At 40.8% G+C, this 12,544-nt stretch overlaps 1 protein-coding gene across 1 annotated transcript in view; it reads right to left on the bottom strand.

Annotated features, from left to right (window-relative positions):
• Nucleotides 1–26: 26 nt before the first annotated feature.
• Nucleotides 27–12,544, bottom strand: part of tmtc1 (transmembrane O-mannosyltransferase targeting cadherins 1) — a gene marked incomplete at its 5' end in the record, with an annotated part of 75,938 nt that continues 63,420 nt past the window's right edge. Inside the window, 5 exon segments of the mRNA XM_034133129.1 lie at nucleotides 27–1,114; nucleotides 5,200–5,277; nucleotides 9,999–10,121; nucleotides 11,751–11,888; nucleotides 11,984–12,128. Coding sequence (XP_033989020.1) covers nucleotides 989–1,114; nucleotides 5,200–5,277; nucleotides 9,999–10,121; nucleotides 11,751–11,888; nucleotides 11,984–12,128 — 610 coding nt within the window.

Genomic DNA, 12,544 nt, shown 5'->3' with positions numbered 1-12,544 from the left:
CACACACACACACACACACACACACACACACACCACTTCAGGGGACATTACATTGACTTGCATGCATTTCCTGGAGACTTATCCTAACCTTAACCAACACATGCCTAACCAGGTCTAACCTGTAGCTTGTTCTGGAAGTAGAGGTCATTTGAACCTAGTTCAGTTCATGTCTAAAAAGAAAGCAGCTGGTATGAATCTTATTCCATTTTTCATATAATCTGAGATCTTAACATCTTTTGTTTTTAGTTACTTTGTACTCATTGATATAATTCAGAGAGTACAGTGGGCTTACAGTTAATCTTGTCAACCCATTTTCTTCATGTGCAGCACAATAAACTAAACTCAAAGGTCCACTTAATAGATTTTCTGAGCTTTCAGTTGTATCTTTGGTGAACTACTTATAAAGAAGAGTATACAGGAAGCTTTCCCAACCCTGCTTGTGACTTGTACTACTTATAGTTGGTGTTCGATGTGAATGTCCTGACACTGACTGACTGACAGTTCTGAAAGCTACAAAGTGGAGCTTTGAGAGAAATTATTTTTGTTCCCATGCTCATAACCTTCATAATAAAAACATTTTCCCTCACTTTCACTGTACTAATGTAGTTTCGTAAAACATTCTAACAGACTGAGATTCAATCTGTGATTAGGTTCCATAAGGAAATCCCTTTGCATAAAGCTAAATAATAAATCAATCAAACACAAATGTTTAAAGCAGATGTGGCTTTTGAAGTAAAGCTCAAATGCAGATCACATGGAGCTCCAGTGGTCTTCAGCCAGTGGTTCCCCTCTGCTCCCACGAGGAAAGCTTCCTGACTGTGGCTCCTCTGTCTCTCTCTGCAGCACCTGAAGAGTCCTCTGCTCCTCTGCTTTCAGGCCTGTTGTCTTTTTAACCAGCCTATGGCTGGTGCCTGGGCTCCAGAGTGCTTGCTGGGCCCTCTCCGCTGATTTGAGCCCAGGATGGTTGCATGTGGGGGCCTGTGGTAATCTACGACCCCCCTGTCACTTTCCTCTCAAGCCGGTCCAGCTTGGCCAGGTTTTCCTTCAGGAGTTTGGAGCCAGGGCTGAGCAGCAGGGCCCGCTGGTAATACATCCTGGCAGCTGCATAGTCTCCCTGCAAACACAAAACAATAAACCAATTACAAACAGGAACTGTGTGTTCAATAATATGTTTTGGGTCCAAAACCAACTCTCTCATACATCAACATTTTCAGCCTCAGTGCTGACTACAGTCAGAAGTTGAGATCACATTGCGACTGTTTTAAAGTCCATTTGTTGCCTGACAGTTCCCTTTATGAATGTTAAATGATAGAACTTAGGGTAACATTTTATATTAAGGTACACAAATTAACCATCAACTAGTTGTTAATTAACATGCATATTAGCAGTATATTGGCTCTTTATTAGTCCTTATAAAACACTTATTAATGCCTTATTCTACATGACCATATTCTACAAGTAATCGGCAATTAGTTGAGAGTTTTTCCTCAATAACCCTCTAATTAGTGCTTATTGATTGTAAGTAAGGAAGTTGTTGTACATGAGTTTTGGTCTTAATATGCTCTGCTCAATATGGGCCTAATAAGGCAGTAGTACCACAAGAATAGTAATTCTCCCATAATAACACTTAACAAATATGATATGTTCTTATGTAACAAGACATCAAACTATAAGTGTTAATTGTGTCTAAACTCAAAATTAGGTATTTCTATCTAAGAACATGTTCCCTATTTTAAAGTGAAGTCTTGTTCATAACCAATAAGCTAGTAGTTTGACTCTGATTAGGTATTTCTATCTAAGAACATGTTCCCTATTTTAAAGTGAAGTCTTGTTCATAACCAATAAGCTAGTAGTTTGACTCTAATTGACCTGAACAGCTTCCCTATTCTGAAGTTGCCTCCTCTTCACACTTTGTAAATACATTATAGAACACAACTACTGAAATGAACCTCAACAGTACATGAACAAAGTAGGCACACGTTGAAATATCTGTTTTATTAATGAACCACTAAAGAGAGGTTCAGACACATCCCAAAACATGTCAAGTTTCTCCAAGGCTGAGAACACATATGCAGCCTGTACTTTTTATTAAAACTGATTTTTAAGAGATGTTATGTATTTGTGATCATACTGTGTGACCTGCTTGTATGTACTTACACAATAGGTGTACTGTTCTCTCTATGTGTTGTACTGTCTCAGTCTGAACATAGATTAAACTCTTTTGAGAGCCAGGGAATGAGCAGCCATGCTCCTTTATTGACTTATTTGCAGTCTACTGACATTCAAACGGAGTGAAACTATAACAAAATAAGTTACAAGGCACCTAATGATCTCATACATGCAAGTGTAACATACAGATTGTCCAACCCAGTCTCACGGCATTTCGTGTTATAGTCACGAAATTAATCTATTGATTCGTGTTCACCAACACGATTTCGCCATTTTTTTCGTGTCACACAGAACGATTTTAAAAGCAATGTCAATAATAACAAATTAGAAGGAAAAAGACATTTAAAAAAATACAGATTTAAGTATTCTGACACAGAACGATTTTAGAAGCAATGTATTTATATTGGTAGTATGTTTCGTGCCTGCACCAAATAATAACAAATTAGAAGGAAAAAAAGATGACATAAAATACAGATGTCAGTATTCTGAGGCTCTGAGCCATTTCTTTTCCTCACTGACGGCAAAAAAACTCAGACATTATACAATTTAAAATAAAAGGGATAGGGTTAGGCTTAGGGTAAGATATTGAGTAAGAACATGTTTTTATGAACCACACAGCTTCTGGTATTCCAAGACCCGACCGGACAAAAAGACGTGGTGCAGGCACGAAACATACTACCAATAGAAATACATTGCTTTTAAAATCGTTCTGTGTGACACGAAAAAAAGGTGAAAATCGTGTTGGTGAACACGAATCAATAGATTAAATTAATTTCATGACTAATAACACGAAATGCCGTGAGACTGGGTTGGATTGTCACATAGGACCGCTAAGTGTAAACAAGGTAAATATAGCTAATGCTAGCTGTGCAATAAGCATGTATACAGGCTAGTATGGCTAACGCTAGCATGTGTGCTAACGCTACCATGTATGCTAACGCTAGCGCGAATGCTAGCGCGAATGCTAATGCTGCGTTCACACCGGACGCGATGCGAATATTTGCTTCGCTCTAATCGCTCCTATCGCATCGCTTTAAACGCTGGAGTTTCACCGCGGCTGCCAGCTGTTTTTACTCGCATCATTCAAACAAGATGCGCTGGCTCGGGAGCTACAACTACAACAAAATGAACATATTTTACCGTGATTTAATTGTAATACACGTTTCTAAATGATGCAGAAGTAACAACATACTGATACCGGTTAGTAAAAACCATGAATTAATGCTTTGACAAGTCTGCAGACAGACGGCAGGAGAAAAACCTTTTAAAATGCTTGTTTTCTGAATGAAGATCAGGTCGACCAGGTTAAGCTAACGTTGTATATGCTCATTCCACACTCATAACAACGGCCTACAGACATAAATAAACCAGCGACTGTATTCGCCATGGCACAGACAGTCTGTGGTTTGTACTTGTTTAACTTTTGTCCAGTTTCTGAACAGATATGAGGAGCTGTGAGCTCTGTGTGCTAACTACTAACAGCTAACGGCTGATGTTGTGTGGTTGAACGTCAGTGACGGCGGCTGAGATCCTCACCGCTGATTGGCTTCAGCGAGAACGCGTCACGTGAATTTGACGCTCGAGTTGAAAAAATTGAACTCTCGCGTTTAACGCGGCACCGTTCAATCGCCTCAATCGCGTGATTCGCGCCGCGTCCACCGCTTCATGCGCACCGTCGGAGCGAATTCGCGTCTGTCCGCGTCTCTGCATTGACTTTACATGTAATCGCGCCGCCCCCAAACATCGCATCGCGTCCGGTGTGAACGCAGCATAACGCAAATGCTAGCGCGAATGCTAACGCATTTTCTCATTGTGTTTTAACATCTCCAAATGTCATCACATAAACACAATACATGTTACTAATCCTTACAGTTTACAATGATTTACAGTCATTGCTTTCTGACGGAATTTACCCTTTTACTCTTCAGGTTGCATAGGGAAAATTAGTAGCAGTCTACTGCCATGCTATTCAGTTCACTTTCTCTTACTTCCTGTACCCGGTTTCCTGTCTAACCTTCAGTACAAATTTTACAAAAATATAAATGTGCAAATATGAAACATACAGGTCAATATCACCTTGCTATTGGTAGCTGAACTGTCAATACCCCAAAACATATTCTTAGATATAAATATCTAATTTTGAGTTATTTAGACTTAATTAACACTTATAGTTTCATGTATTGTTACATAAGAATAGATCATATCTGTTAAGTGTTATTATGGGAGAATTACTATTCTTGTGGTACTGCTGCCTTATTAGGCCCATATTGAGCAGAGCATATTAAGACCAAAACTCATGTACAACAACTTCCTTACTTGCAATCAATAAGCACTAATTAGAGGGTTATTGAAGAAAAACTCTCAACTACTGGGGATTGCCCACAGTATTGAGTATGTAAGTCGCTTTGGATAAAAGCGTCTAACAAGTAACATGTAATGTAACTAATGGCTTATTACTTGTAGAATAAGGCATTAATAAGTGTTTTATAATGACTAATAAGGAGCCCATATACTGCTAATATGCATGTTAATTAACAACTAGTTGATGGTTAATTTGTGTACCTTAATATAAAGTGTTACCGAACTTAGTACTAAAGCACATATTTTTTACGTTTTTAAAACTGTTACTGTTATTATGGCTTATTAGCCCCTGATCGATCCAAATCACAAAAATACTAGGAATGTTTATAAATAATATTTAGATAAAGCAATATATAAATAGATACACATCTGATGCCATATTCCCCCCCCTACAAAACCTTTTTTCCTTTAGTATTTATGGATTTAGGAGCAAAAAAGTATTTAAATGGCAGCCATGATAAGATCTGTTCAAATTCTCTAGATTAAAGGAAAGAAGCTTCAATGCTTCCATTATATTCTTTTATATTTATCTTAGGATACACTGGACGATCCTTGCTGCGTTACATACAGAGATTATGAATAACCTTCATCTTGTCAGCCGAGACATTTTTTGAAATGTTCTTCATCTACCACAGTATGAAACAGCATGAATGTGTTTTGACTTGCTACCTTGATGTGCTGAATCCCCCCCATGTTCATCCAGGCCTGGGACTGATCCGGTTTCAGTTCCACAGCTAGCTTGTAGCTCTAGTGGGAGACAACAAAAAACACACAGTTCAGTGTCAAATGACAAATGTTTTTAGTTCACTGGATTCCACTTCCTTACTTCCATACACATCTGTTATACAAACTTAAAATTATTGCATTTTATAAATTCAACTCTGTTGACTCTTTGTCACTTTTGGACTGATTTGAAATATATACCTGTGAACTCTACATAGTGGGGCGTCTTTGTGTTTAAGGAGTTGTCTGTATCTGACCTAAAGTCAACTCTGTACCTGAACGCACCATGTGAACACAGACTGCTGCTACCAAATCAGGGGCTGTTGTCTTCACTGTCACTATCATTGTGGTGCAGGGGTCACCAACCTGACAACCAGACTGAGAGCTTCCTGAATGATAACGAACTCTCTGGAGGGCTACTTGTTTCTGAAGAATATACATTTGCAGTTTCCCTTTAAATAATGAATATTATGCATTGAATAGGCTACATATAAGAAAATGATTTTTACTTATTACTGTTTCCCATTGGCTTTACATGTTGTACACAGTAGTTTCCCTATTTGTTAGCAACACCTTTACAGTCAGAATACAGACTATTGTCACAGGAACCATTATATGTGGTGGGGGGGAAATGATTGAGGAAGCCAATAATCTCCTCTTTTTTAGGAGCCTTGCACACGCCTGTTTTCCACACTGACACACATACCTGCAAACTCACCAGTTGAGAAAAAAGATAAACCAAACCCCTGTAGGGGTCTGGGGGGATCCTCTATGGCGGCAAATCTCTGTCATAAATCACGAGGGCATATGAAATCCACGCGAGCACAAGTCAAGCACAAGTCAAGCAGCCGCGGACGCATATTATTTTCGCGAGCACTAAAACGGCACCCGCGCGAGAGCAATATTGAAGCCTGCAAGGGGATAAACATGCCTTGAGCATGCACAGTATCTACAGGAGCTCTCTTTGCTCTACTGCTCTCGTGCGAGGTCTCCTGCGCTCTCGCGAGCATTTCCTGCGCTCTCCGGGAGCTTTTCTGCTCGCAAAACTTTGGGTGTTTCTCAATGTCGAGGAAGGCTGCTCCAGAGCCACTATTTCAAGGATGCTACGTCATCGAGTCCCGCCGAAGGACTGTTCCTATGTCCAGGATGCTTGGAATTCTACCGAGGCCGGCGTCCTTCGTTGCGGGAAATTTCGAGGCTGCACATGTGTATCCTCCGCGGTCTTAAAATCCCCACAATGCTTTGCGCACGGACCAATTTCCAAATCTTTGGTGGAAATCGCGCTCCATTTAAGGCGGGGCCTCGCATATGACGCACACCTGCACACCTGTTAGCCTGTTCCACCATTCTTCGTTTTCCGAGGCTAGGAAGGATTCTTGCCTCGCTTCTGAAGGACCTGACTCGGAGGGACATGTCCTACCAAGGAAGCGTCCTCGACATTGAAACACCCTTTGTACTGCTCACTCGCGGAGACATTTTATTTTGGACAGGAAGTGGGCGTACCGTGTCCCAGTAAAACCAAATCTAATTGGTTACACCCCTCTTCTTTTATGATTGGTGTTTTCAGCAGAAGAGTGATATCGGAGCAGGAGAGCCACGAAGAAGAATGGCTGAAAACAGCAAAGGTAAGACGTATTTGCCGTTTTGGCTCCGTAAAGACGCTTGGCGTTAGAGTTGTGTTTTGTTTCAGTAAAAATTGTTCATATCGTCAGTTAACTGAGTTTCTTCCCGTTAAGTGGGTATGACACAAGCCCTGAGACACAGTTTTGTGAATATTGTTGTGTTTTGCCCCCGGTTTAACAGGTTACTGCAAGGGCCCCATCTCACCCTTGTATCAGCTGGTTTCAATGTACACGACTTGGATGAGTGAACACAGTCCATGTTAAATTGGTGGAGATATCTTATTCTGGATGCAGTCTGAGTGATCACTGTGTTGTAGCCACAATTAGGGACACAAAAGTCCAAAAGGTTAAACCTCGCATTATCATGAAGAGAGACAAAAAACATTTTGTGGAGCAGGGTTTTGTTCATGATCTGTTTGATTTTGATTGGGGTAAAATCGATCTGTGTGCTGATGTTGAAACTGCATGGTCTTATTTTTATCTTGGTTTTATGGAAATTATAGATAGACATGCACCCCTGCGTAAATTTAGAGTGAAGGGACGAGACAATCCTTGGTTTTCTGCTGACTTATCTAGTCTCCTACATGAGAGAAACAAGGCCTGGGCAAAGGCTAGGAAATCAGGCTCAGAGGTTGAATGGCTGCGTTTTAGGCAGCTAAGAAATAGCTTCACATCACAAATAAAAAGTGCTAAGTCTAAGTATTATCTGTCAGTTACCACAAAGAACCTGAATAATCCTGGAAAATGTTGGAAAGCCATAAAATCGCTATCCACCGGTGAGATCCGTAATGAGCTACCTCCGTGCATTACCACAGCATCTGGCACTATATCGGACAGGGCCACTATGTTAAATTGTTTTAATGAGCATTTTGTGTCCTGTGGCTCTCTGTTTGATTCTGTGACTAACTCTGCTACTGTGAACACCACAGTCGGTGACTCTGAACAATGTGGTCTGGAAAACCCTTTCAGTTTTACTCCTTTTACTGTTGATGTTGTTCGTGAAGCTTTAACCAAGTTAGATCCTAAGAAACCGGCCGGCCCGGACAACGTGGAACCTTTCTTTTTAAAGATAGCTGCAGAGTTTATTGCTCCACCTCTTACTTCTCTTTTTAACCTCTCCCTCAGCACAAACACAATTCCAAAATTGTGGAAGTCAGCGTATGTCCTGCCTTTGCTGAAAGGAGGGGAGGCCACTTTATTAAATAATTATAGGCCCATCTCTAAATTGTCAGTTCTGGCTAAGGTTCTTGAACGCCTAGTGAGTGAACAGGTAAAGGTGTTTTTATGTACAAATGACATCCTGTCTAAACATCAGTCAGGCTTCAGAAAGCAACATAGCACCATCACTGCCACAATGAAAGTGGTGAATGATGTGGCGAGTATTTTAGATAATAAGCAGAGCTGTGCAGCTCTATTTATTGACCTTTCCAAAGCGTTCGATACCGTCGATCATCAAATCCTAAAGCAGAGGCTACTCAGTATTGGCATATCCAGTCATGCAGTGGGGTGGTTTGTGAACTACCTCTCTGAAAGGTCCCAATGTGTTCATTTTGATGGGCTGTCTTCAGAGTGGTTAAACATTACTAATGGTGTTCCTCAAGGTTCTGTTTTAGGTCCACTTTTATTCTCCATCTACATCAATAGTTTAGGTGAAAATGTCGATGGAGCAACCTTACATTTTTATGCGGACGATACCGTTATGTACTGTGCATGTCCCTCCATTAAGGAGGCTGTTGTTGAATTGCAAGCTGCTTTTAACATTATTCAGACTCAGCTCTCTGAACTAAAGCTTCTTTTAAATGTGGATAAAACCAAGGTAATGCTCTTTTCAAAAGCCAAAAAGACACCAGAGCCTGTTTTAGATATTTTAACTACGCAAGGAATAAAACTTGAAGTGGTTGCCTGTTACAAATACCTTGGTATCTGGCTTGATGATTGTCTCACTTTTAAACGTCATGTCAATAACCTGCTTAAAAAACTGAGGGTTAGACTAGGTTTCTTCTACAGGAACAAGTCCTGTTTCTCGCTCGAGGCCAGAAAAAGGCTAGTCACTGTGACCTTTTTACCTGTGCTGGACTATGGTGATCTGATTTATATGAATGCACCTGCCAATTGCCTGGTCAAGTTAGATGCTGCGTATCACAGTGCACTGAGATTTGTGACAAACTGTAAAGTATTAACCCATCACTGTACCCTGTATGCAAGGGCTGGTCTGCCTTCACTAACTGCACGGAGGCTCAGTCACTGGTACATTCTTATATATAAAGCCATGTTAGGGAAACTTCCATCCTACATCTGCTCCCTGATCTCACGGCGAATTGTAAGTGGCTACTGCCTGAGATCGCATGCTGTGGTTTTATTAAATGTGCCAACTGCTAGGACTGTCTTAGGGAAGATAGCATTTAGATGCGCAGCTCCACTGTCCTGGAATAGTCTGCAATTAAAATGGAAACTGAGCAATCTGGTGCCACTCAATGTTTTTAAAGCTCGGTTGGATGCTACTCAATCGGAAGCTGTTGGTACCTGTGCATGTGGATAGTTATTGTAAATTGTAATCCCTGTAATGCTACTGTATGATGTCCTTTTGTTGCTCTGTTTATGTTTTTAATGTTTCATGTGGAACCTACTTGAGCAGGTCTCCCTTGAAAAAGAGATCAATGATCTCAATGGGATACAACCTGGATAAATAAAGGTTTGAAATGAAATGAAATGGATCAAAGTGGTAGATCGATCGACTGAAAGAGGGATATTCCCAGCTTAAGGTTTGCCAAACTGTATGATTGATCAACTCAACTTTGATTCGTGAGTTTAAGGCAGCTTTGATATTTAAATAAAGCATCTTGCATCAGCTGCAATGAGGTGACTGCTTTGTTCCTTAAATGAATACATTATTCAAACCTGTTTCTATATTGTCTTTCAACAAATGTGCACCCACTTCTGCAATCATTTGATGGCAGGAGACTGGAGAATTAGCAGCACCAGCCCCTCAAATTCACATAATGGTGGTTAATGAACACGGCATCGTCTTTGCCAATTTTTTGGAAGTAAATTTGAGGGGTATTTGGATGGAAACCTGACTGAAGAGAAGCAGAGAGAGAGAGGAGGAAGAAGACAGAACAGTACCTGGAAGGCTCGGCCCAGCTGGTTCATCTCTCTGAACTGGTTCCCTTTGGAGAAATACAGCTCTGCTCTCACGGTCACATCACTGGGACTCTGCTGCAGGGCTCTGTCCAGAGCAGCCAGCGCCTGGCATGGACACAAACAGTAATAAAGATACAGGCAATGAACAAACACAGAAAAAAGTGCCTACAGTATCTCATCTTGCTAATTGTTTGGATTCACTGAGAACAAAAATCACAGCCATACTGAGATGAGTATGAGAGACAGTATGATCATAATTAAATCATTTGATTTGTGTTTTAATAATTTGTGTGTGACTTTAGCAAACTCCATGTTGTTTGACCTACAGATAAAAACAAAGTGTACTTACACATTTTGTATAGCAGGACAATCACCACATATTCTTTTTTTTTTAATCATACATTTTTTATTGCAACATCTTCAATTTACAACACAGTACAGAAGACAATTCAGGTTGCAATTTTGCAGATTACAGATTGATTAGATCACCAGTGTGAATTTCTTATACCTTAGCTGGATCTCTTATGATCCTAATTTTGAAATGCTTTGACTAGTGTTTGCCTTAAAGTAAATCTTTAAGCTGCAAGCTGGTTTTGATGTTATAGTTTGATAAAGGAGATTAACTAATGGTTAAATGTTAAAACATATTAGTTTTCAAATAAATGTTTTTGCTATTATGTATCTGTGATTTTATATGTGTTCATTATTATGCTTTTGACAAAAGATGCTCCAAACACTGACGAGAGATGATTTTTCTATTATGATTGGCTGTCTCAATCATTGTGATTGAATGTTTCAATCTTATTATGTTGTTCTTAATGTGATTGTTATTGATATAATTGATGTTGTGTAAGTCCACACTCAAATCTAAAGATTCCCATAGATTTAAGTATTGAACAAATTATTATTAGACTAAGGTTTTGTTTATCAAAATTGATAAAAAGAGAGGAACTGTTGGGGAAATATTTCCAAAGGCCCATAACTTTGACCCAGTTGATCAGTTCATACTGTCCTGACTGAGCACACGCACCTGCAACCAGGGGCGGACTGGGACTACAAATCAGCCCGGGACTCTCGACCGGCCCACTTCGGTAAATGATCAACGGGGGGGTGGGGGGTGCTAGTGAGTTATCCGAGCGGCCCACCTCGGTGCCGCAAGTAAATACCGCGAGGAAATTGTCGACGGGGGGGTGCTAGTGACTTATCCGACCGGCCCACATCGTCCGACCGGCCCACTTCAGTACCGGCCCATCGGGATTCGTCCCGAACGTCCCGATGGCCAGTCCGCCCCTGCCTGCAACCTTGGCTGCTGTGCTCTCAGTGTTCTGTCTCCCTGTTCCTGCCTGTTGGCGTCAGCTGATAGAGGTGTTATGATTCTATCTTGTTATGTACAATGTTGATTATTCTCTCTGAACTAGCTAAATACACGGGTCTGGGGTAGAGTTCTTCAGAATTGATTGTGGCATCTCAACCGTGTGGTCAACTCGTGGCCCGTGATAAGTCTTGTGAATTCTCTGGCCGAAGCTCCAAATAAACCATCAGTGTTTACCATCAAAGCTCCAGCTCTCCTCGTGTCTCTCTGAGTCCTGATTCCAATTGCTTCAGAAGTTTCCCCCACAAGCTGTACAGCTGAGGTTATGAGTTTCCACGGTAACATATCCTGCTGAGTTTATCACGACTGTGTGTTACCTTACCTCTAAAATGTGAGACACACAATTAGAGTCACACTCTCACCTGTGTGTAGTTCCCACGCTTGCTGTAGATTGCAGACAGGAGGCGGTAACACTCAATGCAGCCGCTATCTCTGGATATGATGTCCAGCGTCATCTTCTCTGCCTCTTTGCTGCGACCAGCCATAGCTAAAACCTGAGCCTGGTACACAAAGAGCTTGTCAATTGTGTGTGTGTGTACAATCAGTTTTTTTGGGCCAACAGTTTCCATGATTCCTTGTGTGTGTGTGTGTTTACCAAAGCCAGCCAGATGTCGGTGCTGTGGGGCTGCAGGGCGGCGGCCTCGCTGTACACCTGCAGGGCCTCGTTGTAGCGGCCCGTGTTGTAGTACAGCGCTCCGAGCGGAGTCAGGATGTCCACCTTCCTCGTCACCTGCAGCGCCCTGCAGGAAGGTCACCATTGTCTTTTTCTTTTTATGTGCCATATAAAAGATAACACATCTAAATGTGTATACTAATTTTAGTTACCAAGGTAAATGCTTAAGACTTTAATTTCAATAACCCTGTTGCTTCTTCAATCAAAAAGCCCTTGAATCTTTGCCGATAAAAAAGAATGCCAAAAGAAAGACCAGTTTTCTCATGGTGATGTTTATATACAATATAATCATACAATTTTACATCCTTGAGATCCAGAGATATCCATGTTTTAATAATTCAAACAAAGTCCACAGAGGCAGAGACAATTATTTTACATAGACATTTTAATTTGAATTGACATGAATTCAAACCTAAAAAATAAAACAAGTGTTATAACTGTTTTCTCTGGAACCACGGTTAGCTAAACAGCAGGAGTCTTGCA

Source organism: Trematomus bernacchii, unplaced genomic scaffold (assembly GCF_902827165.1).
Source record: "Trematomus bernacchii unplaced genomic scaffold, fTreBer1.1, whole genome shotgun sequence".
NCBI classification, from domain to species: domain Eukaryota; kingdom Metazoa; phylum Chordata; class Actinopteri; order Perciformes; family Nototheniidae; genus Trematomus; species Trematomus bernacchii.
Note: the sequence above shows the minus strand (reverse complement) of the source record. Positions and strands in the feature narration are given on the sequence as shown.